The sequence below is a fragment of the Carassius auratus genome, chromosome 30, assembly GCF_003368295.1.
Source record: "Carassius auratus strain Wakin chromosome 30, ASM336829v1, whole genome shotgun sequence".
NCBI lineage: Eukaryota > Metazoa > Chordata > Actinopteri > Cypriniformes > Cyprinidae > Carassius > Carassius auratus.
This window is the reverse complement of record NC_039272.1, coordinates 17,100,539-17,126,100: the sequence shown is the minus strand read 5'-3', so window position 1 is coordinate 17,126,100 and position 25,562 is coordinate 17,100,539. Positions and strand designations below refer to the sequence as shown.

The 25,562-nt window shown below is 38.3% G+C and overlaps 3 protein-coding genes across 4 annotated transcripts in view; 2 read left to right on the top strand and 1 right to left on the bottom strand.

Moving 5' to 3' along the window:
• Positions 1-7,169, top strand: part of ube2g1a (ubiquitin-conjugating enzyme E2G 1a (UBC7 homolog, yeast)) — a 7,668-nt gene extending 499 nt beyond the window's left edge. The window contains exons 1-6 of one of the 2 annotated variants that reach the window (XM_026211795.1): positions 1-253; positions 1,884-1,986; positions 2,286-2,383; positions 2,830-3,008; positions 3,098-3,221; positions 5,675-7,169. The exon at positions 1-253 is cut by the window's left edge and continues 290 nt beyond it. In XM_026211795.1, coding sequence (XP_026067580.1) covers positions 214-253; positions 1,884-1,986; positions 2,286-2,383; positions 2,830-3,008; positions 3,098-3,184 — 507 coding nt within the window. In that variant the 5' untranslated portion in view covers positions 1-213 and the 3' untranslated portion in view covers positions 3,185-3,221; positions 5,675-7,169. The remainder of the gene's footprint in view (positions 254-1,883; positions 1,987-2,285; positions 2,384-2,829; positions 3,009-3,097; positions 3,222-5,674) is intronic. The other variant, XM_026211794.1, reaches the window with a different exon arrangement.
• Positions 7,170-7,940: 771 nt separating this feature from the next.
• Positions 7,941-23,422, top strand: ankfy1 (ankyrin repeat and FYVE domain containing 1). The gene is made up of 25 exons (XM_026211792.1): positions 7,941-8,045; positions 9,954-10,158; positions 10,957-11,075; positions 11,234-11,369; positions 13,607-13,730; positions 14,311-14,460; positions 14,903-15,068; positions 15,201-15,405; positions 15,505-15,573; positions 15,773-15,972; positions 16,066-16,163; positions 16,636-16,846; positions 16,926-17,024; positions 17,112-17,265; positions 17,487-17,655; positions 17,823-17,941; positions 19,217-19,373; positions 19,500-19,700; positions 19,795-19,971; positions 20,050-20,197; positions 20,322-20,412; positions 20,523-20,647; positions 20,768-20,914; positions 21,594-21,684; positions 21,829-23,422. Exons 1-25 carry the CDS (start codon positions 8,036-8,038, stop codon positions 21,959-21,961), a joined length of 3,504 nt encoding a protein of 1,167 aa, XP_026067577.1. The 5' UTR covers positions 7,941-8,035; the 3' UTR covers positions 21,962-23,422.
• On the bottom strand, positions 23,418-25,102 carry cyb5d2 (cytochrome b5 domain containing 2). Its single transcript, XM_026211793.1, has 4 exons — positions 24,669-25,102; positions 24,449-24,589; positions 23,915-24,101; positions 23,418-23,825 (listed from the first exon to the last, which is right to left on the bottom strand). Exons 1-4 carry the CDS (start codon positions 24,964-24,966, stop codon positions 23,648-23,650), a joined length of 804 nt encoding a protein of 267 aa, XP_026067578.1. The 5' UTR covers positions 24,967-25,102; the 3' UTR covers positions 23,418-23,647.
• Positions 25,103-25,562: the final 460 nt, after the last annotated feature.

Sequence of the window (25,562 nt, the reverse complement as noted above, 5' to 3'; positions counted from 1 at the left end):
TACAGTTAGGTGATGTAAACGATTAAAAACCACCAGCAAAACGTAAAAACGTTTTCGTCCGTTTCACACCGGCGGCGCCGTTCGCAGTCTGCTAGCCCGTGTTTTGACATCTGTGCCCGGACGCAGTTTACAGGCGCACCAGCAGTCGCTATATCGTCTCGTTAACGTGGAGAAACTCTTGTCATTGGCCCCGTTTCCGTTCACCGTCTTATCATGTTACGTCCAATCAAAATCGTTATCACAAGGCGCAAAGGTGAGATTTCTAAGCCGTACATTGTGTGCCATGTCCCCGCAAGCGAGGTGATCAAATTCCTTTGTTTTTCTAGGCTGGCTAACAGGCTAAGCTAGCAAATTGATGGCTGCTGTTTGAACACCAGCTCACCGGTACAGCGAGCACTAGAGACCCCAGTCCAACTGTACTGTTGTAATACATGTACATACGGGTTTAACACCAACTCCATTCTTTATTTATGGTCATCTACTTAATATTCTGTTATTAGAGTCGTTGTTAGTTTGTTTCTCCAGTTCTTTGTCCAGTACAAGCTGAGCAACATGATCCGTGAGTGTCAGATTTACTCCGCTCAAGCCAGAGGAGGATTTCTCCACTGGGCCTCATTTGCGCAGTGCAGCCAGTGAAGTGAATTAGTTGCAAAGTTGTCAAACTAAGTTTCCGTGAGTTTGCTTGGTTTAAACTTGATGTACATGTCAGATCATGTTTAAAAATGTTAGATCAGGTTCATGACAGCTGTCTTTGCGGCATGGACAGCTCAAGCTCAAGCTGCCCCCCAGGCCTGTCATGGAGTCTTGTCCTGCTGATTGACTGATTCAGGGGATCAGGGCTGTTTTGGTTGTCTCCTTTCAGCAGGACCAGCACGGTGAACTCATTGGCCTTGTTCTAAACTCTGAACCCTCTGAGGGAACAAAAGCCTCACAACATCCATTTATGCTGGATTGTAAAGATACGGGCTAGGAAAATGTAGGCACAACTTGCGAGATCTTAACTTCATAAGTCGAAAGTGAAGCCCTGTTCACGCCAAGACCGATAACTGTACATGTGTCCCCATTTATGCTATGTTAATTACAAGTGCACACTGCAGTTATGCCATCTGCAACTTTAAATGCTCAAGATCTTTAAATTGCGGTTGAATCTGATTGGTTGTCAATGTTTACATTCATACAATAGTTGGAAAAATTGTTTGAAAGCGATTCCAATGATACTGTGTCGTGGTTGTGATTTGGATTTATTCTTATAGAACTGCAATGGTTGCTAAAACTTTATAGTTATTGGCATTGGTGTGAAAGGCTCTTTAGAGTAATTGTGCACCATTGCCTTGCAATAAAATCATGAATCAGCGCTTTAGCGTTGAAATTAGGTTTGTTGTAAATGCGGTTTTGGTTGAGTCATTTATTGAGAACCAAACAGCAGGAAAAGACAGTGTCTTGTCCTGTTGTGTTGCAGAGTAGAGGTGCTTAGTAAGAATACAAGAAGACTATCTTAATGATTCATTTGCTCATAAAAGTGACACATCTATATGACTGCATTACCCAGATGTCGGCTTGTTTTTGTCAACAAGGTGGTCCAGTGATTTGTTTTGCTCTCTCTTGAAGAACACAGAGCGTCTGAGACTATAGGCACTGATAGACCAATGTTTTTTGGCTTCAGGCTTAGATGATCTGATAACAAAAAGGCAAACGGATAATTTGTCTGAAATGCTGCACAGATGCAAAAAGCCTTTTTGATTTTGCAACTGTGGTTGTAAGGCGTACTGTCAACACCCATGTGAAACCACAAACACCCCTTTTGACCTGAAATGTCACATTTGTTTTTCCCTCCGTCATATAAAATGGCTAATCAGTATCTTTGTATCCTATTTTCCTGACAGAACTGAATAAAAATCCTGTGGAAGGTTTCTCAGCCGGTTTGATAGATGATAATGACCTCTACAGATGGGAAGTCCTAATTATCGGCCCCCCTGATACACTTTAGTAAGTGTTTTTGTTTTCTTATTAAATGCCATGACATAATTCCTTACTAAACTTAAGTTGTTATAAGTCATGAGTTAAAGGATGAGTGTAGTTATTCAGAATTAAATTTTTGTGTTACTTGGAAAAGTCATACAGGTTTGCTAAAACATGAATCAGGAATTTGAATTTCACTTCAGTATTATAGAATCCATTTCATGTTCTATGCAAAACATTTGAATACATTGCATCCAATGATTGTACCACCACAATTTTACTGCTGAATAACACTAAGCATGAAATTTATTTTCTTCTGTTTATAGTGAGGGTGGTGTTTTTAAAGCCCATCTTACGTTTCCCAAAGACTATCCTCTCAGGCCTCCTAAAATGAAGTTCATAACAGAAATATGGCATCCAAATGGTAAATATGGGTTCATCACAATTTGTCCTTTGTGTTTTTTTTGTTTTTTTTCAGATCAGGATTCATCAACCATGTTTGTAGAAAAAAAAATAAACACAGCTGATGTTTTGTTTGCAGATTTCAACTGAATTTAAACATCCATTATTCTGTAAGCTGCACTCACAATTTTTTTTGCTAATTGATAATGCAGCACACTTAGACAACAGCGACCATTGTGAATTCAGCCTCATAAAATTATGGCGTAGACATTTACAATTATGCACATTCCCTGCAACTTGAGTGTTATTGTTAGCCATTTATTGGTGGTAATTTAATAATGCTATCAGCCACAATATTTATGATTTCCAGTGGTCTATTAAATTAAATTCAACAGTTAAAATGGTTAATTGTAAGGCTCTGTAATAACTGACATCAAATCTCATGTCTTCTCTCTGTATTGTTTGCAGTTGACAAAAATGGTGATGTTTGTATTTCGATATTGCACGAGCCAGGGGAGGATAAATACGGCTATGAAAAACCAGAAGAGCGCTGGCTCCCCATTCACACCGTAGAGACCATCATGATTAGCGTCATCTCAATGCTTGCTGACCCCAATGGAGATTCCCCTGCCAATGTTGATGCAGCAGTAAGTACCTTAACTCATAAATGAGAAGTTACATTTCACCTTTATTTTTACATGTGCATTATATTTGTTTTATCCATTTAATATTTCAGAAAGAGTGGAGGGAAGACAGACATGGTGAATTCAAAAGAAAAGTAGCCCGCTGTGTAAGAAAGAGCCAAGAGACTGCCTTTGAGTGACATTCATCTAGCAGCTTGTAGCTTCACTATTTTCAGGGTAAGCAAGTGGACTTTTACCATTTCATTTTACTGCCAAAGTCTTGTGAGATATTTTTTTTTTTCCTCCTCAATTTGACTAACTGACAGACAACTCCCAAACACAGAGCCAGAAAATGCCTTTCGCAACATGGGAATTTTTTCAGAGTACCTGGACTAATTGTGGAACTACCCACATTTTGGCATTTCTGCTCTGTGATTTTAGTATCTGACTGCCTTTTTCGAGGACCAAATTAGCTCCTACTCCATAGCAGGATTTAACCAGTGCAACTGGTACTACACGTGACATAAGCAGACATTGATGGGCCAAACGCGTTCGTTGTTTCCATTGTTGAACGCTGCTCACAAATGACGTCAGCTTACGTCACTTCCTAGTACAAACTGTCGGTGCGAATGCAAACCTTTAAATGGTACTGGGAAATATTTAGCGCAAAATCGTCCCAGTACTTTAGTACTGTACATTTAGCTCTTGATCTAAAGCAGTGCGAAAGGCCCTATTACTGCTTTAAAGCCAGCCCTTAGCTGAATGGGGTTTTATCCTTGACAAATGGTGGCAGTTATCCACCTTCAGACTGGATGTGGTCACAGACTAGATCTACATGCTTGACAAATCAATTTTAAATGGTGCATTAAAATGTATTTGCATGTGAAAGTAGAATGGCAGGAATAATTACTGACACTTGTACACAGGGTTTTCTGTGGGGCCTTAAAAAGTTTTAATTATGATTTCAAGAGGTCTTCAATTTAGTGACGGAAATACCAGAATTGCGATATGATTAAACTAACGTTATGATTTCATTGAATAAACAGGAGCGCTGCACATTCAAAGTCCAGTGCTGCGCTGCTTTGTGTTCTGCTGTTACCGAGCAAAGTTCCGCTCCACCTGCTGACAGTGAATGAATGAGCATTTTCAATACAGCTGTTGTTTTGTTCAGAATTCAGAACAATGCGAAAATCGAAAAAAATTTTTACCCTGCAAACACGCAGCTTGAAATGTGAACTGGTGGATCGGAAAGAAGACAAATGTATTATTAAAAAAAAATCTATAAACATGGAGTGTGCAATATGTATGGTCTGCGATAATATTGTAATTGTAGGTTTAATGATGTGCGATTTGATATTAGGAGTATATCGTGAAAAGCAAACGCAAAACACACCTATAGATTGCACGCATACATTAGGTGATGAAGTCTAGTAGGAAAGACTAGTGCGCATATACCATATTTCCTGTTTTCGCTCTATTTCTCCAACAAAAAAAAATCAAATGATATCAGATGATGATGATGATAATTGTTTAATGTTAACTAATACTTTTTACTTTAAAGGCTGAAATGTCAAATTTTATAAAACTTTGTTTTTGTGGAAACTTAAATCTGAACTGTAAATCATGCTTTTTAAAGTAATTTTATGGTATTGAATGGTACTTTATATGGTACTATACACATTAACCTACCCCGCTCATATGGTATTCATTTAATGTGTTCAGGTCTTAAAAAAGGTCTTAAAGTCGTAAATTTGATCTTTAAAATCCTGCAGAAACCCTGTTTACAGGATTAAAATAAGATTTTTTTTAAAATAGCTTCACCTTATCATACAGTGCTAATAGCTTCAGAGTAGAGCTTTTGTCACTCTGAGTAGAGTTCTGTCATCGTAATCGTGCAAGCTAACCAGTTCTGACAAGTTCCCAAAGCTTGTTAAAAATGTAGGTTTCAGTGGTAAGAAGTTAGGTAACATTAGTGTCTATGTTGTCTGCTTAGACTGTCTTAGGTAAGCTATAGACCCTATAGACCTCCCAGGGCTTATGAAGTGTTTGCCTCTCACTGTATTTACTGTACACAGTGGCAGTATTCTTTAAAATGGTATACATAGAGTTTGGGGCTGGTAAGAAAAGATGTCTCTTTCTCACAAAGGTGCATTCATTTAATTGAAAATACAGTAAAAACAGTAATATTACAAAATTTTACAAATTTGGTTTCATTATATTTTTAAATGTAATTTATGGCAAAGCAGAGTTTTCATCGGCCATTTTTCCAGTCTTCAGTGTTTCGTGTCTTTCAGAAATCATTCTAATATGCTGATCTGGTATTTACTAAACATTTCTTATTATCAGCATTGTAAAGAGTTTAATTAATTTTTCATTAATATTTCAAAAGAACATTGTTTTGATTTAAACTTAAACACTTTTGATTTATATCGGGTACCCTTGCTAAATAAGAAAATCAATGTCTTTTTATTTTGTTTTATTCTTTTTTAATTGTAACGCCCCAAACATGGTAGTGTTAAAAATGAAATATGAAATAAATACATACATAAACTGCTGATCTGTATCACATTTTTCAGTCTTCAGGTTTAAATGCCTTGCACATCTAATGGTCTATAGTTAGTCTGGCATTTGGTTTATGTTCTGACATTTCGTTGAAATATCTCTAATATCTCTTTCTGTGTCTTTCACAGGTCTCCAGTTGAGAAACAACATGGCACTGTTTTCTTGCACTCTACCACCCTATTGCTGGACTGGTTTTCATTGAATGTTGGCAGTAATAGACTGGCATGAATAGGCTGCAAAAGAACATAAGGCCATCACAGATGCTGACAGAACATGCCAAGCAAGTGCCAACAAAAAAAAGAGAAAACAACCTAAACAATTGTTTTTTTGTTGTTGTTTTTTTCCAAGTCTATGAACTGATACAACTTTTCAGGAAGATATTGTAAAGATGTGTACATAGCGCAGACATAAAACCCGGATAATATATAATAACTTGTTCCAATCCATCCAGCAAGACTTGGTACCAAATACAATAGCAATTCTGTAGTTCCTTGAAGACTATAGTTCATCTCCCACCCTCCCCCTCTGGCTGCCGCACAACTTGTGTGCATCAGATCTGTTACAGGTGCAAGTGGCCTCACGTATCCACTTGTCAGTTTGAACAAAAGTCTGCTTTGGCATTACTCACTCAAACTCGATCCAGTTTTAGGGTGCAGAAGGCAGGGGTAAGCTATCGATAGGATTCAAAGCATGCTCGTCATGATGGAAGGCTTTCTCAATCGGGACACTTCAGGTAAAATAGCTGTATAGCACGGTCATTTTCTTATTGATTATGGGTCATGAAGGTATTTCCCTGATTTAGTTTTAAATGGGGTGGGAGGGGGGAGGGGAGTGCTCTTATTGCGGCTAAAAGGATGACTGCATTCTGAGTGTCAGGTTCTCATCTTTTCTCTTTTGTCATCCATTTGAGGCAGGGAGGCAATGGCAAGGAAACCCATCAGATGTGATTTTTCTTTTTACTGCATGTTTTAAGTTCTCTCTTGTTTTCAAAAGTGCCTCCAGTTTAAATCGCTTGGCTTGTTTTGTGCCCTGCATCAAACATGGAGCTAAAGGGAGGAACATGTTTAAGAACTGCTCCGCATCCTCAATCTTGTGTGAATGTGAGGTTGTTTTCATATCCCTTGTACCAGCATTCTGAATTATTTTGATGCAATAACTCCGCTTTGCCCACATTATGTGTGGACATCTTAAAATTGGAAATTGGTATATGATTTCTAGTAAAGATCCTCCTTTGTTTTTGTTTTTTTGAGGGGGGCTTGACACCTCTTTTGTGTGGTTTCTTTGATTAGGTTTTTTTTTAGCCATGCTTTAAATGTAGATATCTTGCAAACAGTTTCTGGGATTTCAGATGAGGTGTGCGAGTGCGTATGTTTAAGACTGATTGAGCAGAGGTGTTTGTGTGTGTGTGTGTGTGTGTGTGTGCGCGCGCACATGCATGCCTGTATCCAACTCTCTCTCCTCCCACAATCTTTAATTCTCTGGTTAATTTTATTCTGGCTCTGACAGACAACTGCTGTTCTTTTGCCTAATGTACAAAGACAAAATACTGATGTATATTTTTCATGTTATGGAAATTGTCACCTCTAGGGAGTTCTTCTAAAATATAAATTTTTTCCAATACTTGTTTGTGTGTGCTGTCTGTGTTTAAAGTGTTGCCACTTACTAGAAAGTAGAAAGTATTAAGAAAAAAAGAAAAGGAAAAAATATATATATATTTTTAAGTATTATTAATTCATCCATTCATCAATACCAGCATAACCACAAATGTATGTGCTTTTTATTAAGGTTATTCTTCACAAAACATGACAGTTTTACATAAACCATTGGCTGAAAAGTGTATCTACCATTCTGTAGTTTTTAAGACATTTTTGTTCTGTATACGTTTTTATTTGTTATAGCAGTTTTAGTACTAGAAGTTATTAATGAGTTAAGATGCCAAGGCAACATTTTTAATTTCTTCTTTTATTTTTTCAATTAGTTTCAGTTATACAAAAAGGTTTTTAATCGTTTTCGAAAACAATAACAACATTGACTAGGACAATATTGCTTGGCTGACATTAAAGACAATTTAATAAAAAAAAAAAAGTGCAACAAATGCCACCCTCGGTGGTTTAAGTGCCATGTAGTTGTACTGAGACTTTTATACAACCGATTAGGCCCTATTTTTAGAAAGGGTTTTGGAAATGTGAGCCAAAGAGGGCATTTATCTAAATGTAATTCCTTATCCCTAATGTCTCTGGAAGAATCGTGAGCAACACGCTGGCTTTTGGTCAAAATAAAACTTAAATAAGAGTGCATATTAAAGACCCCGTGTACAGTTGGTTAATTTGGCACACAGACTTGAACATTATTTAAAATGTCATTGATAATACACTTTACTGTCTATGAATGTATCTTTGGTTCGGCAGTTCCACACACACGCTCCTCCCAGATCAATACCTTCTTCCCGCGGTCTCTCGCGGTATTAGGCGACCAGCCACGGATCCAACATGGCGGAAGGTATGAGGATGGTTTCTTTCTTATTTTTCACGCCCTTTCTGTTTAACACATGCAGCGGTTGAACTTTTACACGATAGACAGACCTAAAAATGCATGTAATTGATTTCTCCACAGCCAGTTGACAAGAAATATTGCGTACCTCTTAAATGAGCCTCATTATAGCTTAGATAGTTTTTTTTCCAGCTAACGTTAGCTGGTTGCAAGTCAGGTGGTGGGCTGGGCGGTGGTAATAATAATTTGCCGGGTGATTTGAGCTCTCGTGTAAAGAAATTTAAAATAAATATTTTCCCTAAAATATGTCTTCCGTTGCATTTGTCGCAGAACATCCAACCTTATGATTCTGAAATAGAAAAAGTTGCTTGTAGAAACATTGTCGTCATGTATTCTGATTTTGTGCTTGCCTTCCATGTCGTTTTTTAGAATTAGAATTTGTCCTTTTATAAGTCTTCTATGCCGTTCTTCGTCATCTCAAATGATAATCACCTGAACGTATAAGATGATTTTTAAATCTGACAACGTATTGTTATTTCCATATATAACGACACTGACGTATGATAACGGTAGAAAATAAATAAATGTAAGTTATAGCTCTTCAATATTGTTATGTACGGATAATTTGAACATATCTTGACAGGCGGTTGCGACCGTTACTTTTATCATCTCATGTGACATCTCCATTTTTTTTATCTTTCCACAGCATGCTGTAAAATAAAAATACATTTAAATCGGAACTTTTTCAAAAATAGTAAGAAAACTTGAACAATCTTTCTGTCATGTTGTTTAGTTCTTTTTAAAAGTCGGCGTGGCTAACAACAACAGTCTAATGCAGTCGTATTATAATAATGCGAGAATGTAAGGTTAGTGACGAGCATATTGCTTTAAGGCTGTTTCTCTGTCTAAATAAAGTTTAATAGAGCAATTTATTGTATACTAATTACACTATTTCCAGATAATCGAGAATGATTTATTCTTCATCTGAATTCATTCTGTGATTCATGTCGATACTTGTTGGTTTTGCAAGCAGGTTATTGCTTCACAAGGTTTCTTGTCATCTGATTGCTGATGAGCTTTTTAAATACTTTATTGGGCCTATTTGGATGGTTCTGAGTTGTTGATTGCTTAGGACACTGGTTTCTTGAATCTAGGCTAAAGGCAAATGGCTCACATATTAAACTGAGAAAATACTCATCCTTTGCTTATAGGCACACAAGCTTAATTGGTTGCAATGACTAGGGTAGACTTTTCACAAAAAAATACAGCTTTCATATAGTACATTTACACCAGGTGCTGCTAACTGTTTTTAGCAACATTCAAAGATTTTCCTAAATGAGAAATGGTAACACATTATTAGACCGGCTTTCTCAGCACCTACGCTTATGTAGCGCAACGGCAAAGTGTAACCTCAGCATTCTAGAGAGACGCACAGAAAGAAATTCAAGGAAAGAGGAAGGAAGCGGCCCGTGTTGGAATGTAGGTTAAGCTGTAAAATCCTCTAGTTACAGATCCAAGGCAATTACCACACTGAGAATGGCGAGTTTCAAGTTGTTATTTTGTGGTTTGAGTGGAATGACATGGATCCAGAGGGTGTATAAGAACGCTTGTGTTTGTTATTCATGAATTAGACCACGTGGAAAGTGTTTTTACTTCTCAAAAAGCTGAAAGGCAGTTTTCCTCACATATCCCTTGAGCGTGCTTGGGAAGTCTGTCTGTGTCAGCAGTCACTCTTCTTCATGGCATTTCCACTTCCCTTTTGCATTACCCATCACATTTCTTTTCGCTTTAAATGTTTATTATCCTTTTACCCTGATTTTCTCCTTATACCCCATGTGCTTATTCATTGTGTTCCACTTCTTGTCATCTCTCCCCTTCTTGCCCCTCACCTCTCCATCCTTTTCTTTATACCTGCAGAGGAGGTGCAGAAATTGCAGAAGCACCTTGCTCTGCTGAGGCAGGAGTATGTGAAGATGCAGCAGAAGCTGGTGGAGACGGAGAGGCGGTGCTCCGTGTTGGCCGCCCAGGCCTCTCTCCTCGGCTCCACCTCCCAGGCCAGTGACACCTTCATCAGCCGTCTGCTGGCCATCGTGGCTGACCTTTATCAGCAAGAGCAGTACAGGTGAGCATTGGATGCTAACTGTCACTTACTGTTAGATGAGGTAGTATTCAACCACAGAGGCTAAAGAAACGGTAAACAAAGATGCAAGGCATTAAACATTTTTATGTTATTTTTTTTTGCATTTTAATATTTTTTTTCCTTAATAACGAAACCTATTTTTATTGCCACTGTATGGGAAAAACTGCATTTACTGTATTAAAATATAATTATTTTCTTGTAAAAATTAGAAGGGATTTTAAATGTCAAATTATGTATACTTACAAAACTTGTTACCATATGTTATACAGATGCTTTCTCTTTATAGACGGTCTTTATTGTCTAATGTAAAACATATTTTTTTCTTTGTTTTTTTTTTTGGTAAAATAGCACCTAGACATCTTTGTTCAGCTCTTGACAGTTTTTATAAAATACACACAGTGATTGAAATGTGTAAGTTTGTCTCTGGCTTTGACTTGATTTAGAATTTTTGCTCTCACTAGTTTTGATTTGCGGTTTCATTTAGCTTCTCGGTGCATTAAAGCTGTCTGAAATGGATTTAATATGTCTGCTGGGTCTGCAAAGTTAGGATGTTGTATTGCAGTTGTATTTCTTTGTATTGCACCATGTCATTACGAAGTTACAGAATGATCCATCTGAGATTTGAGCCCAGACTGTAGTCTCAGATCTGACCTCACTGATACCATTGGATAATACATCAGCTGTAATGTGTTGAATGAGATGGTAGCTTATGACTGCACATTTCACAGGGATGATGTGTAAAGTCAGTATGACAATATCAATGTTTTTCTTTCCTCCTAGTGATCTGAAGGTGAAGATTGGACAGCAGACGTTCAGTGCTCATAAGTTCGTGCTGGCTGCTCGGAGTGAAGTCTGGAGCTTAGCCAACATGGCCTCCACCTCAGAACTGGACCTCTCAGGTAACAATGACTTTGTTGTTTCATACAACCCACACTAGAAAAGTAGGACATCTGTATTATTCCCTTATTGTTCAAATGCAGTATGCAGCAGTGTCAAATCCTTCAAACCTGAGCCCGTTGTTTGATTCTTCGCTGTGCTTCCCCTTGTGGCTTCCTAGATGCCAAACCAGAGGTTGCCATGGCAATGCTGCGCTGGGCGTACACGGATGATCTGGAGCTGAGTGGAGACGATGGCTTCCTCATCAATCTGATGAAGCTGGCCAACCGCTTCCATCTCCATCTTCTGCGAGAAAGGTGGGAACAGTGTTTTTAGTGTAACGGATGCAAATGACTGGATAGATTTATGACTCATGTTGCGTCTTTCTTTACATATCATTGTGATTCACCAGCAGAACTGTTACTATCTAATGGTAATCTATCACTTAACATATGAACATTTCAGTATATAAAGCACCCTTCAGCATGGATTGATGTAAACACAAAGGGTTTTGGTGATGACTCTTACACGTATGTTTCCTGCAACGTGGAAAACGCTAGCGGAATCCAGATATATAAAATGTAATTTTTTGATAGACTTGAAAGAACTTGACAAATTTTGGATGGATACATAAAAACGTAGGTCAGTAAACTTAAGTAAAAACGTGATATGGATTAGTGTCTGTGAACATGAAGTCGCATACCACTTAAATATGAATCCTGTATAGTTTGTGTGAATGAATGGCATAGGCGTGGTTTCCTTTACTCAGGTTGGACACATACTGAAGCGCTTGTGGACTCACTGTGTTTTCATCCTTTGGCGCCTCAGTGAACATGAACGTGTGAACATGACTTCTAGAACTGCTCTGAGAGTCACTTCATGAGCATTTTACCGTTTCTTTTGAATAAAACTGTCATATTATCTACAAACAGAAACTTAAAGCAGACTTCCACAGCAGCCCGTCAAAATAGCAGTTCAGTTGAACTTAAAAAAAAATGTGATAGAAATAATATTTAATTTAATGATAGTATTACTACTACTAATAAAATTATTAAACACTATTTTTCAAGGAATGTTTACCATTATTTTGATTTAAATACACAACATAGTATTTCTGCAAAATAAAAAAAAATCTAATTTTTTTTTTATATATAAAATCAATTAATTAGAGATGCTTTTGATTATTAAAACAGAATTTGGTAAAAATAAATTAATAGGCCCTTAAATAGGTAGTTCACCCAAAAATGAAAATTAGCCAGTTTTTTGCTCACCCTCAAGCCATACTAAGTATATATGACTTTCTTCTTTCAGACGAATCCAATTGGAGTTCTATTAAAAATTCGTTATCATTGCAATCGGTGGGTGTTTCTGTTCAACAGTCCAAAACACGTTAAATAAAGTGTGTGCATCCATAGTAAAACATGTTTCATGACAAAACGCAAGTCATGAATTAGAAGTACAAACCGAGGATTTGTAAAGAAAAATGTTCGATTTCGATATAAGCCAAGAGGAGACTGGTTTTCCTTTGCAAAAGGATGGAAACTTTGCTTCCTTTGCTCCTGTAAACAAACTTGCGAGACTAGCATATCTCAGTATATGTCCTACGTCCTAGAGAAAAGTGTTTATTACCTTTGAAATATGGATAATTTTCTTTCAAAAAAAAGCATGGATTCACTACAGGAGGCCTTTATTCACCCCCCGGATCCATGTGAGGCACGTTTTATTGTGGATGCACGCACTTTATCTAACATGTTTTGGACTGTTAACGAGAGACACCCACCCACTGCAATGATAATGCCTGGAATAGCCAGGATAATTTTTAATATAACTTCGACTGGATTCGTCTGAAATAAGAAAGTCATAAACACCTAGGATGCTTCGAGGGTGAGATAAAACACAGGCTAATTTTCATTTTTGGGTGAACTAACTCTTTAAAAAAAAAATTGCCCTGCAAACCTAAAAACTACATTTTTAGTTACTCTGGTCTTTCACTGAGTAATATTCATCAAATTAAATCTCCCTTTAAGAACCCGCTCTTGCCATTTGCCTGAAAGAGGCTCATATTTAAACAGTGCTGCCCGTTCATCAAAGTGCCCTTGAGTCAAGTACGTAATCCTCTCCCATCAATAGGTATGCTGAAGTCGCTTTAAATAAAAGCAGTTGCTAAATGTCAAGCAGACAGGCTACGCATTTTGTGCTTTTATGCTAATGATCAACTTTTATTCTTGAGCACTGTGACTAAAGGACAACTTTGATTCTTTGATCATTTTATTAACATTATACATATTTTTACTATCTCTTTTGATCACTCTACATACTTGCTGAATATATGTATTAATTTCTTAAAATAAAACCTTACTGACCCCAAACTTTTGAATGTTAGCATACTGTATGTATGTATGTATGTATGTATATATAACATTTGATGTTAAAATTAGGGTTAGGGTACCTAACCCTTTTTTTTAATGTTACATTTTAATTAGCATATCTAAATCATTTCAAAATTGAATTGTTAGTGAGCTCTGTGAACACCAAAAATGTTTTTCAAATGCAGATGTGAGAAAGGAGTGATGTCATCGGTGAACGTGAGGAACTGTATCAGGTTCTACCAGACAGCCGAAGAGCTGGACGCCACAACATTGATGAACTATTGCGGAGAAATCATCGCCAGTCACTGGGTTAGTCAGAAGAATGGAGTAATCATCCTCATCCATAAAAAAACAAAACAAAAAAACATCAGATGTAAAAAATATTCTATAGATATGCTTAGCTTTGATGTTTATTGTATTTGCCAATAATACACTACAGTTCTAGGCATCATTTTATAAGCAATAATAAGATAAATATTGATTAATAACCTGACAGATTCACTGTGAAAAATCGCCTTTTGTTGTCCTTGATGTTTGGAGTCTCTTTTATGACTCCTTGTAAATCCCCACAAGGCACAATGATTGATTCTCAAGGTTATGATTATGAGCAGGATGGTAAAGCAAACACTGTGGTGGGTTTACAGTTGCTTTCTCCGCTGACTGAAACCAAACACATTGATATGGGCTCAGCAGACCTTGAATAAGACCTTGATATAGAGTAGACCAGAGGGAGATTGAGATTTGAATAATTATTAAAGAAGTCACCTGCTGTTTTAAACGAAGTGCAATGCACACAATGATTGTGTGTAAATGTAGAATGTAGAGTTTCCAAATGAATAGATGCTTATATCTATTTCCACATTTACTTTTTCTTTGCCCTCTCAAACAGGATGATCTTCGGAAAGAGGACTTCAGTACCATGGATGCTCAGCTGCTCTATAAGATGATCAAATCCAAGACCGAGTACCCCCTTCACAAAGCAATTAAAGTAGAACGAGAAGATGTGGTCTTCCTTTATCTAATTGAGATGGATGCCCAGGTAAAAAGCCAGCACTGAATCTTAGAAATGATTATGCAAAATTGATCCGTTTATTATTTATTTTTACAACATACTGAGCTGGATTTAGTCGCATTTACAACAATAATACATGTATCATCCTCTACTAACAAGCTTGGTTATTGCATGGCAAAGTCATAAAGATAAATGTAAATAATTAACTAACTATTAGCTATGAATTTTGCTTTTATAAACTCCTAATTTGCTGTTTATTAATAGTTGGTAAGGTAGATGGAGAAATTTAGGTATGGTTCAGGATTAAACAATCTGAAAAATGGTTGTGCAGAATAATAATAAGGCATTAATATGTGCTTTTAAAGCTTTAATGATCAGCCAATATGCTAGTGATATGAATGCCAGTTAATAGTGAGAGTTAGTCCTTAAAATAAAGTCGACCCATGTTTTCTTTTATGTAATTCCTAAGTTACCTGGAAAGCTGAATGAGCTGGACAACAATGGAGACTTGGCGCTGGATCTGGCACTGTCCAAGAAGCTGGAGAGCATCGCCACCACACTGGTCAACAATAAAGCAGATGTTGACATGGTGGACCAGAGCGGCTGGAGTCTTCTTCACAAGGCCATCCAGAGAGGTGAAGAGTGCTTCTATTTGGCCACATTGAATAAAGCAAGCTTCACAAATCTTGAGAAAAGTTTTTTTTTTTATTGTTTTTTTTATTTGGTGGTCTTGACTCTTGTGTGGTTCTCTCTCCCTGTCTTTTTAGGAGATGAATTTGCCTCCACTTTTCTGATCCGTCACTCCGCACAGGTGAACGCTGCCACAGTGGGGGCAGTGGAGACACCGCTGCACCTGGTCTGCTCTTTCAGCCCTAAAAAACATAGTGGTGAAGTTATGGCTGGCATGGCTCACATCGCTGAGGCTCTGCTCAAAGCTGGTGCCAACCCGAACATGCAAAACAGCAAAGGACGGTGGGTAACATGAAGTCTTCTGCATTAATGACTATGTTTATGGGGGTACAACTTATTCAGTGTATTCATCACTTAATATTTTCATTGTCCAATTCTTAGGACGCCATTACATGAGGCTGTGGTGTCAGGAAATGAACCGGTTTTTAACCAGCTGTTGCAATGCAAACAGTAAGCTTAAACATGCTTTATATTTTTCAAAACGAATTATCTGACAAGTTAATGGAAAAGTAGGCTATACTACATAAAATATCTGCATGCATGTAAAACACAAAGTTATCTAAAACTTGTTTTTAAAAAAGTACAAGTGCAACAGAGTACAGTGAATCCCATGATGTGTTTTTAACCTTCCGATCCTCTTCATGCCTAGATTGGACCTTGAGCTGAAAGACCATGAAGGCAGCACTGCACTGTGGCTGGCTCTGCAGTACATCACTGTGGCCTCTGACCCCTCCGTCAACCCTTTTGAGGATGAAGCTCCGGTTGTCAATGGAACCTCATTTGACGAGAACAGTTTCGCAGCGCGGCTCATACAGAGAGGAAGCAATCCTGACGCACCAGACTCCAATGGTACCACACATCTTGCACTTTATAAATAGTCTATCTGTGTCCTTTTAGTCATTAACCCTTTCCTAACAGTTAATCACAAGATCTCGTCCTCAGGTAACTGCCTCATGCAGAGAGCAGCTATCGCAGGAAGTGAAGCAGCCGCTATCTTCATGGCCACACATGGAGCTAAAGTCAATCACACCAACAAATGGGTGAGTCGGTCTGCTTTGATTAGAAATCACCTGCCTGCCACATGTTTACTCATTTACAGAATTTTGAAAAATAGTGTAATCATCAAAACAATTAAATGTATCTTTTTTGTATATAAAATTATTTATTTCTGAAGGATCATGTGACAGCGAAGACTGGAATAATGATGCTGTTAGTTCTGCTTTGCCATCATAGGAACACATTACATATTAAAATAGAATACAGTTATATTAAATTGAAATATTTCATAATATAACCGTTTTTAATGCATTTTTGATCATTGCATTTATATTGATAAATGCAGCCATGGCGAACATAAAGAGACTTCAAAAATATTTGAATGATAGTATATATATATATTTGAAATCCTACATGTAATAACAAAAGACTAGTAGTAAATAGGTGGGTTATCATAAATGAAATATTATTTATCCTTATTTTTATTTTTATTTTTTCCCTTCTTTTCTTGTTTAGGGTGAGACTCCCCTCCACACGGCTTGTCGCTGTGGCTTGGCAGGGCTGACAGTAGAATTGCTCCAACAGGGGGCGAATCCTAATTTGCAGACTGAGAGCGCCCTGCCTGATGGAGTTGAGAAGAGCCAAGGAGTCTCCCTGCAGAGTCCCCTCCACCTGGCCATCATTCACAACCACCCAGACGTGGTGTCTGTCATACTAGAGCAGAAAGGTGAGGGATGAGAGAGGATGTTTGATTTCATCATCGATCAGTGTCACTCATAACTGTATTTTCGCCCCGTCTGTCATAGCCAATGCACTACATGCCACCAATAACCTGCAGATCATCCCTGACTTCAGTTTGAAAGACTCTATGGATCAGACCGTTCTGGGTCTTGCGCTCTGGACCGGTGGGTTCTGTTAAAATCTCCTTCTGTGAGTTCACTGCTCATGCAAATTTTTCAGTTATTCATGTACAATCTTATTTGCATCACTAGGTATGCACACTATTGCCGCACAGCTGCTGGGTTCTGGAGCGGCTATTAATGACACCATGTCTGATGGACAAACACTACTGCACATGGCCATAAAGAGACAGGACAGCAAGAGCGCCCTCTTCCTGCTGGAGCACCAGGCCGACATCAACGTCAGGTAGTACACCTACCTGATAGAGCTATAAAACATTGGTTAGCATACATCCGCAAGACATGTTGAGCTGTGGTGTTAATGTCAGCAGTAAGGTTTTGAGTCCTGTCTGTTGTGAGTCTTATTCCCATGTCCTCTCTGCTATTTCTGAAAGAGTTGACACACAGATGATCATTTATGAAACCATGAAAGCAAATCCTCAAACTACAACGCATGCTTTGTTCCAGGACCCAGGAGGGGCAGACAGCTTTACAGTTGGCCATCAGTAACCAGCTTCCTTTAGTAGTGGATGCCATCTGCACAAGAGGAGCTGACATGTCAGTGGTGGATGAGAAGGGTGATCCTCCACTCTGGCTGGCTTTAGAAAACGGTTTGGAGGACATTGCTTCCACACTGGTGAGAACTTTCTGTTTACCAATTGGGATCATTAAACTGTGATTGCTTAACATCCTATTTTATCTTGAAACATCTTTAGTTTTCTATATTCTCATTAAAAAATAATGCTTATGATGAGTTGATTTGACTTGATTTAAAAAGTTTTTTTTATTTTAATTATTAATTAGGTCAGGCACGGATGTGATGCAACCTGTTGGAGTTCAGGCCCTGGAGGATGTCAGCAGACTCTTCTCTATAGAGCCATCGATGACAACAATGAGATCACTGCCTGCTTCCTTATACGCAGGTTTGCAAAACGTATTTTATTTTGCTTCTGAGCAGAAATTGCATTGTAAAAAATTAACATGACGGGTCATCAAAAAGTCATTTTCAACACAAAACTCACCTACTGATTGGTGGTGCTTCATTCATATAGTGTACTGCATGGATGACATTTTTGCGATTTTTGTTTTGTTTTATTTTACAACATAATATCATCTTAAAGTGACTGAATTGGACTACACTGGTTGTTGATTACATCATCGCAACGTACAGAGAAAACATCTACTCTGTAGTCTGCTTTCACAGAACTGCACTCTTGTAAACTGCTCAAACTTTCAGAGAAAATGATTTTTAATAAAGACCAAAAAAGTTGGTGGAAGCTTAGTGATCGTTGAAGCCATGTGATTGTGGTGTAGTTTGTTTATAGCCTAGATTTCACTTTTTACTTCAGTGATTGTATTTAGACTTCAGGATCCATCCAAGCTGTTAATTTGTGAAGATTATCATGATGACAAAATGTATAAGAATACAATTTTTGTTGGTCACAGAACTAAAAATAATCTGTAATAATCCAAAAGCCAATAGAAACAAATCCTTTTGCGTTTAAGCCAGGGTGATATTAAAGGTGCTGTATGTCTGTTTTTGACTCTACTAAAGCATAAAAATACCATAATATGTTTGCATGAAACATGCTAAGTTAACATACTTGTTAACAATGCTACAGTCGGTTATTCTCCTTTGAAAATGTGTGTTCCGTTCTTTGTTTTGGTTTGTGAAACCTGCCCACTATCAGTTTACCCAATTGTATTCTGGCACCACAGGTTGCCAGTTGGCGGAAAACACAGTGTATTTAATTTCATTCATCAAGTGCACTCATTTCAGTTGGTGTCATCGATCTAGCAACCTGCGTGTGCCTCAAGTCTGAGGAGGAGGGGCCAGGTGAATGAACACTGTGCAATATTTTGAATTTGCACTGCAATACTTAGTTTAACCACTCTGTCAATCCTACAATACAGCACCTTTAACTTCAGTGTTGTTCTACAAAACTATGTCTTCACTGCAGTGCTCTATTCAGGCTGAGACTGGTTTGGGATTACACAATATTTTAAAAGCTTATATATAAAAAGGTAGAATTATTTTTGGTCAAAAATGGTCAAAATCATGTTATGCTGGTTAAATTAATTCATAATAATCACTTGCATAAATAAATGAACAGAACTGAATACTAATTGAACAGACATTCAAAAAGTTGGCTTTTCTATATCATTTCCATTTCACTGATCTAAACATGTGTTTTCAGTGGCTGTGATGTGAACAGCCCGAGGAGGCCTGGTCCTAATGGAGAGGGAGATGAGGAGGCTAGGGATGGACAGAGCCCACTGCATCTGGCTGCGTCCTGGGGACTGGAGGAGGTGGCGCAGTGCCTTTTGGAGTTTGGAGCCAATGTGAACGCACAGGTTCATACAGATGAATACATTCACTATAGTTCTCCTAGTTCTTTTTCTTCAGATGACCGAACACAATTTAATTGGTGCTTTATGCAGATATGTTCCCTGTACACACACAGTTTTCTCTCTATGCAGGATTCAGAGGGTCGTGCTCCCATCCATGTGGCCATCAGCAACCAGCAAAGCATCATCATCCAGCTGCTCATCTCCCACCCTGAAATCCGCTTGAATATTCGAGACAGACAAGGCATGACGCCATTTGCCTGTGCCATGACTCATAAGAACAACAAGGCTGCCGAAGCCATCCTCAAGAGAGAGCCTGGCGCTGCTGAACAGGTGTGCAGGCCTGATTATACCCACATACAAAGATGAAATATATGTGTGATGTCACAAGCCACTGACTGGATCAATGTTCTCTCTCTTTGTCTAGGTGGACAACAAGGGTCGCAACTTCCTGCATGTCGCCGTGCAGAACTCGGACATAGAGAGTGTGCTCTTCCTCATTAGCGTACAGGCCAACGTGAACTCCAGAGTGCAGGACAGTGCCAAACTCTCTCCTCTACACCTGGCCGTACAAGCAGGATCCGAGATCATCGTCAGAAATCTGGTAAAGCAAAGATTATTTGATTTTATTTTAAACTAAAACATATATTTTTGTTTTCTCTAATGTATGTGTGGATTGCAGCTCTTGGCTGGTGCTAAAGTAAATGAGTTGACCAAGCATCGTCAGACAGCCCTGCATCTCGCTGCACAACAGGATCTTTCCACAATCTGCTCTGTCCTGATCGAGAATGGCATTGATTTCACTGCAGTAGATGAGAATGGAAACAATGGTAAACTACTGGAGTAACAGTCCTCAGTGAATCATTAAAATATTGGCACAAAAAGTAAATTTATTATATTATTCCTGTATCATTGAAATCCATTGTATCATTTCCTTAAAATTCCTTCTAATAGCACTTCATCTGGCTGTGATGCATGGGCGTCTGAATAATGTGCGTGCTCTGCTCACCGAGTCCAACATAGATGCAGAGGCCTATAATCTCAGGTTTGACTTGGAATGTCTCACAAATATATATAAAAATAAAAAAACACAAAATGTGCAATTTTCACTGACATTCACTAACTTGAATAGTTTTGCTGTTTTCTTATCTTTAGAGGTCAATCACCCATGCATGTTCTTGGTCAGTATGGGAAGGAGAACGCGGCAGCCATCTTTGAGCTGTTTTTGGAGTGCATGCCCGAGTATCCCCTGGATAAACCAGACAATGAAGGGAACACAGGTTGGTGAAGTACAACCAGTTTGATCATACGGAAATGGGTCTTTTGACTCATTTCCCATTATAATAGAAATCATGCCATTTTGGTTGGATCAATGATGGTTGATGCTTTTCTCCTTCCAGTGCTTCTGTTGGCATATGTGAAAGGAAATGCTAACCTGTGTCGTGCCATCGTGAGGGCTGGAGCCCGACTCGGCGTTAATAACAACCAGGGCATCAACATCTTCAACTATCAAGTTGCCACTAAGCAGCTTCTGTTCCGTCTACTAGGTAAGAGATACAGGTTTAGTGTTTCTAAAGGGGGTCGCACACCGGACGAGAAGCGCAGCGCCGCGTCGCGTCGCGCCACGTCTTTAAAATTCGAACACATTATTCTCTATGTGAGTACACACACCGGCGGCGCCATTCGGCGTCTGTCCGCGGCGCCCAGCTACGACTCAGAACGCTGTTCAAATTTCTGCCGCGCCACAGAGCGCCATCCGCATAGTTTTATATTAAAAAACCCAGATGTTATAAACTGAAACTGAAATTAAATTACAGCACACTTGTTTCATTGAAATAAAACATTACAAAGTGTTTGGTTACGTTTTCAGCAGCAGAGTTGCCTAGACAACAGATACAACAAAACAATAACAGACTTATTATAATAACACAGATTCTTTTCATTAATTAACGTTAAAAACTCAGCTTTTATCAATTAAAATCATATATTTAAAATTAAAATAATAGATGAAGTTAAAACTCTCCCATCTTGCTGCGAAATTGAGCTCACGCATATAGAATGTGCGCGTCCAGTGTGCGATACCTTGAGTTGTCCTACATGTGGCGCGACGCGACGCGGCGCTTCTCGTCCGGTGTGCGACCGCCTTAAGACGTTCACAATGCTGGTAGTAGATGTTTATCTAACTAGTTCTATGTATCACAAATTTGATATTTCATTTTGGTTCAGATATGCTTTCCAAAGAGCCCCCTTGGTGTGATGGTTCAAACTGCTATGAATGTATGACCAAATTTGGAGTCACCACTAGGAAACATCATTGGTATGTAGGCAACATACAGTATTCAGTCTTTTAACCTTTATAAAGAACACGCCCTTCTTTTGTCTTCTAATAAAAACTCAATTTATAATGATCTTCCTTTGTCCTGCCACCTAATAACTCATTGTCTTGTTCTTTCTCTCTTAGCCGCCATTGTGGGCGTCTGCTCTGCCATAAGTGCTCTATAAAAGAGATCCCCATCATCAAATTTGACCTGAACAAACCTGTGCGTGTATGTGACATCTGCTTTGATGTGCTGACTTTGGGTGGCGTGTCCTAACACATGAGAGCAATGTGAGGGACGGCCACCAGCCAAGAAGATTTGGAGTAAGACAAAGACAGGAAGAGCCGTTGAACAAAACTATTCCATTCTTGTCAAAGAGAAAATACAACCATAACAATCTGTGTTTGTTCTAGCAGTACTTTTTAGAACCAAATTATTATATGTTGAGGATCCAGATCGAAACTAGTGGAGTGCTGATGCAAATGAAAATTGTAGTTCCAAGTTCAGATTTTGGCAAAAGTGTGATAGGAGAAGGTCAACTACTATGAAAAGAACAATAGGGGTTTTATACAGGGCTAATGTGCTATATGGACACTTTGATTATTAAAAGTACTTCATTTTCCATCAGAATGACAAGGCTAGTACATGATTCCCACGTGCAATCATGCCATACTCTAATTTTTACAAATTGATTAACCCCAGTTTGAAATCGCTACAGCGCCTCGTTACCATTTCAAGGAAGTGTGTTTGGTGTTGAATGCTGCAGGATATGCAGGGATCTGTGAAAGGTAGCCATTTTTTAAGTAGTTTGAAGCCTTAATCATACTGTGCAGGGTCTTTCATTTGTTGTATCAAGGTTTTGAATACATTTTAACCTCTCTGCAAGGACATTTCTCTTTCTCTGGAGTTCAAATCAAAACACTAAGAGAGAGATGGAGAAATATTCCTTGCTAGGTTAATGCTATGTTATTAGGAACATGGTCACTTAATCATTTATGAATCTGCATATTCAGTGGGCTTTATTTTAACAGATCCATTAGTTTACATCATACTTACATTTGAGAAACACTTCAGATGTGTAAGTGTTCTGATGTGGATTTCAAATTGTTTCTTGTGATAGACTGGTGCAGAAATACAAGTGCAGAATTCTGACAATGCTTACTATGCATATGCATGACATCATTTGTAGCCTGTTGGTAGTCATCATTGCATCATAATCACACTTTATTCATTTCTGATCACCAAAGGATACATTCCAGTTAATGTTTGCCCTGAAAGCTAGCGCTGGGGGAGCTGCTCGCTTGGTGGTTGTTTTCAAAATTCTTCTCGGTGGCTTAAAACATCACATTATCATATTTCAAATGCTTTTTCATGTTCATGCTTAACAGGTGCACTTTATCAAAGTTCTTTTTTTTTTTTTACATTTCTGATCATATTTCAAAGATGACTGGGTTTTTGGTTTGTTTGTGGCAGGGAGGACCAGCTCCACAGTCTGTTATTGGTATTGTTAAACTGTACAGATAAATGTAGAATATTTTTGACCACTACAACTGTTTTGTACTTAATGCAGGTTGTGCTTTTTTGTCTATGTGACAAACCTACACTTTGGCCTCCGTTTAATCTTTCTGCATATTGTATGGTATCTGTATGCTCAGATATTTAGCCTGTCGCCGCCTCTAGTATCCTTTTCAAGAAAGGGAGGACAACTTTACATAAAGGATGATTGAAGAAAACCTATAAAATTGTCTTTTATTGAATAATATTGATTTCATGGCACAAGTAATCTACTTGGCCACACACTGCAATGAAATTAATTCAATTTAGAATCATAACTATATAAATAACAAGCAGCATCAGGTTCTTGGATTGTGCCTGCTACAATAAACCCATCAAAAACATTTCCATGAAAAATCTGTCAAATGAAAATACAGTGAGTCTTATAGTGTGATGAATACTTGTAGCTCAGTCTTTAGTGATACGACAGGACTCTGCATGAGGAGGACAGTCTTTGTACTCTCTGAGGTTTCGGTTCTCCGTGTGAACAGGATCTGACAGTTGGATGCACACGCATCGGGAGTGGCCAGACCCAGGGGAGAAAAGCATTCTGGGTACTCCAACCCAGTCCCTGTGAATGCCACCACTACAAAAAAAATAAATTAGAAGTTGTTACACATTTTTAAGAAAACTTATCAAATGTTGGCTAAAGCATTGATAGATTAAACTAATTACCTCATTGTAGAGCACCATACCCGTCCCCCACTGGCTTCGCTCCACTCCGAGTTACAGGCCGGGTACAGCTGCATCTCACTCTGAGCCTGGGCCTTTTTCTTCAACCCCTCAGACAAGAAAGCCTCAACATGTAACAAAGCATCAGTGGGCTGCCCGGTTTCTGTGTAGAATCGACCTATCAGTTTACCTGCAGCACAAGGGACGAACAGACAGACTTCTTAAATGGACAGGTCACCCTGAAATGAAAAATCTGTCACGATTTGCTCTAAAATATCATAATTATAAATTTAGTCGTTTTTAATAATAATATTTACATGAATAAAGAAAATATACAAAATATTCTAAGAAGGTTATGATAAACTAAATTGCATTTAGCACAATTATTACACCATGGACGAGTCATACAAGCCATTTAGGTTCTTTAAATGATTTAAATATATTTTACTAAAAAAATAAAATGTATTTTCTTTCAAATTTGTTGATTGGATATACAATTCTGAAAGAAATAGTAATAAAATAGTCAGGTATACCCACCTACTGGAGTGTAGTCCTTCTGATAAAATGACAGCCAGTCATAAAGAGCCACAATCTGGGAGTCAGTGAAATCCGAGATATCGCTAGATAAACCAGCCTCTGTGAAATCGCCTGTAATAAACGCCCTTGATGCGTCTTTCCCTGCACAAACAACACGCAGATTTCAGCAACCTCTATGCGTTAGCAAGTCAGTGGCCTGTGAATTACATAGCGAACTAACCTGTAAAGAAATGATAGCCGCCGCCAGGGCCGTAATGTTTCCGCCCCTTTTCAACGTCAAACACCTGTCCTAAGATCGCCAAGTACAATCCTTTACTGTTCTCCTCTCCGTTGTATAAAGACAGCTCATCTTCGGTCAGCATGCGTCCCGGAGCAGATCCTGGCGCATCACTGACCTGCTGCCGCAGACATGACTCCAGCACACTCACAACACTGCCGTAAATCGGGAATGTGAGCCACTCCGGTACCGTCCATACCGCCAGGACCATTGAAATAAGTGCTACTAAATATTTCAGCATTGTGCACGCAGTGTATAAAGACGCGGACGAAATGTCAAGCTGTCAGCATTTAAATTAAAAAACATTCCGTACCGCACGTATTAACAATGCCACAATTTTCAACATGTTTCCGGGTTATGTGATTGCGCATGCGCAAATCTATTGGGAAAAATAATAAGCTTTTTTATCTAGCTGAAAGTTTTTTTTCCTCTTTCTCTGATTCAGTGAACAATATAGATAACAACTGGGGAAAATGAATTAAATGTACACGCAGACAAAATTAAAAACAAAGCAGTCCTACCCCGAATTCAAATAAAAAATATGATTTGGGATGGTGATGGTGGCCTTTTAATTCGCTGAAGTTTCTAAACTGTCAAAGTATAGCCTGGTTACTCTCGGAATTAAGACCATGGAATTCTATTAGAAAATGCATGAGATTTTGTATGATAAATCTCAAAATATTTCTCTGAATATTGTGAAATTTCAATAACAAGAGATATGCATAGTCACATTATTTACAATCCAAAATGCACATATTTCAGTGTTTTTAAAGACATTATTTGTTTACTGTTATTTATTTGTTTGTTTATTTTCAGTTTACGTATAATTATAAGTCA

Coding starts and splice junctions, on each gene's coding strand:
- cyb5d2 (XM_026211793.1), bottom strand. CDS start 24,966: ATGCTGAAATATTTAGTAGCACTTATTTCAATGGTCCTGGCGGTATGG. Junction 24,590..24,668: donor CGGCTATCATTTCTTTACAG/GTTAGTTCGCTA, acceptor TTGTTTGTGCAG/GGAAAGACGCATCAAGGGCG. Junction 23,826..23,914: donor GTATGGTGCTCTACAATGAG/GTAATTAGTTTA, acceptor TTTTTTTTGTAG/TGGTGGCATTCACAGGGACT.
- ankfy1 (XM_026211792.1), top strand. Junction 17,656..17,822: donor AGGACATTGCTTCCACACTG/GTGAGAACTTTC, acceptor ATTATTAATTAG/GTCAGGCACGGATGTGATGC. Junction 19,701..19,794: donor AGCCTGGCGCTGCTGAACAG/GTGTGCAGGCCT, acceptor CTCTTTGTCTAG/GTGGACAACAAGGGTCGCAA.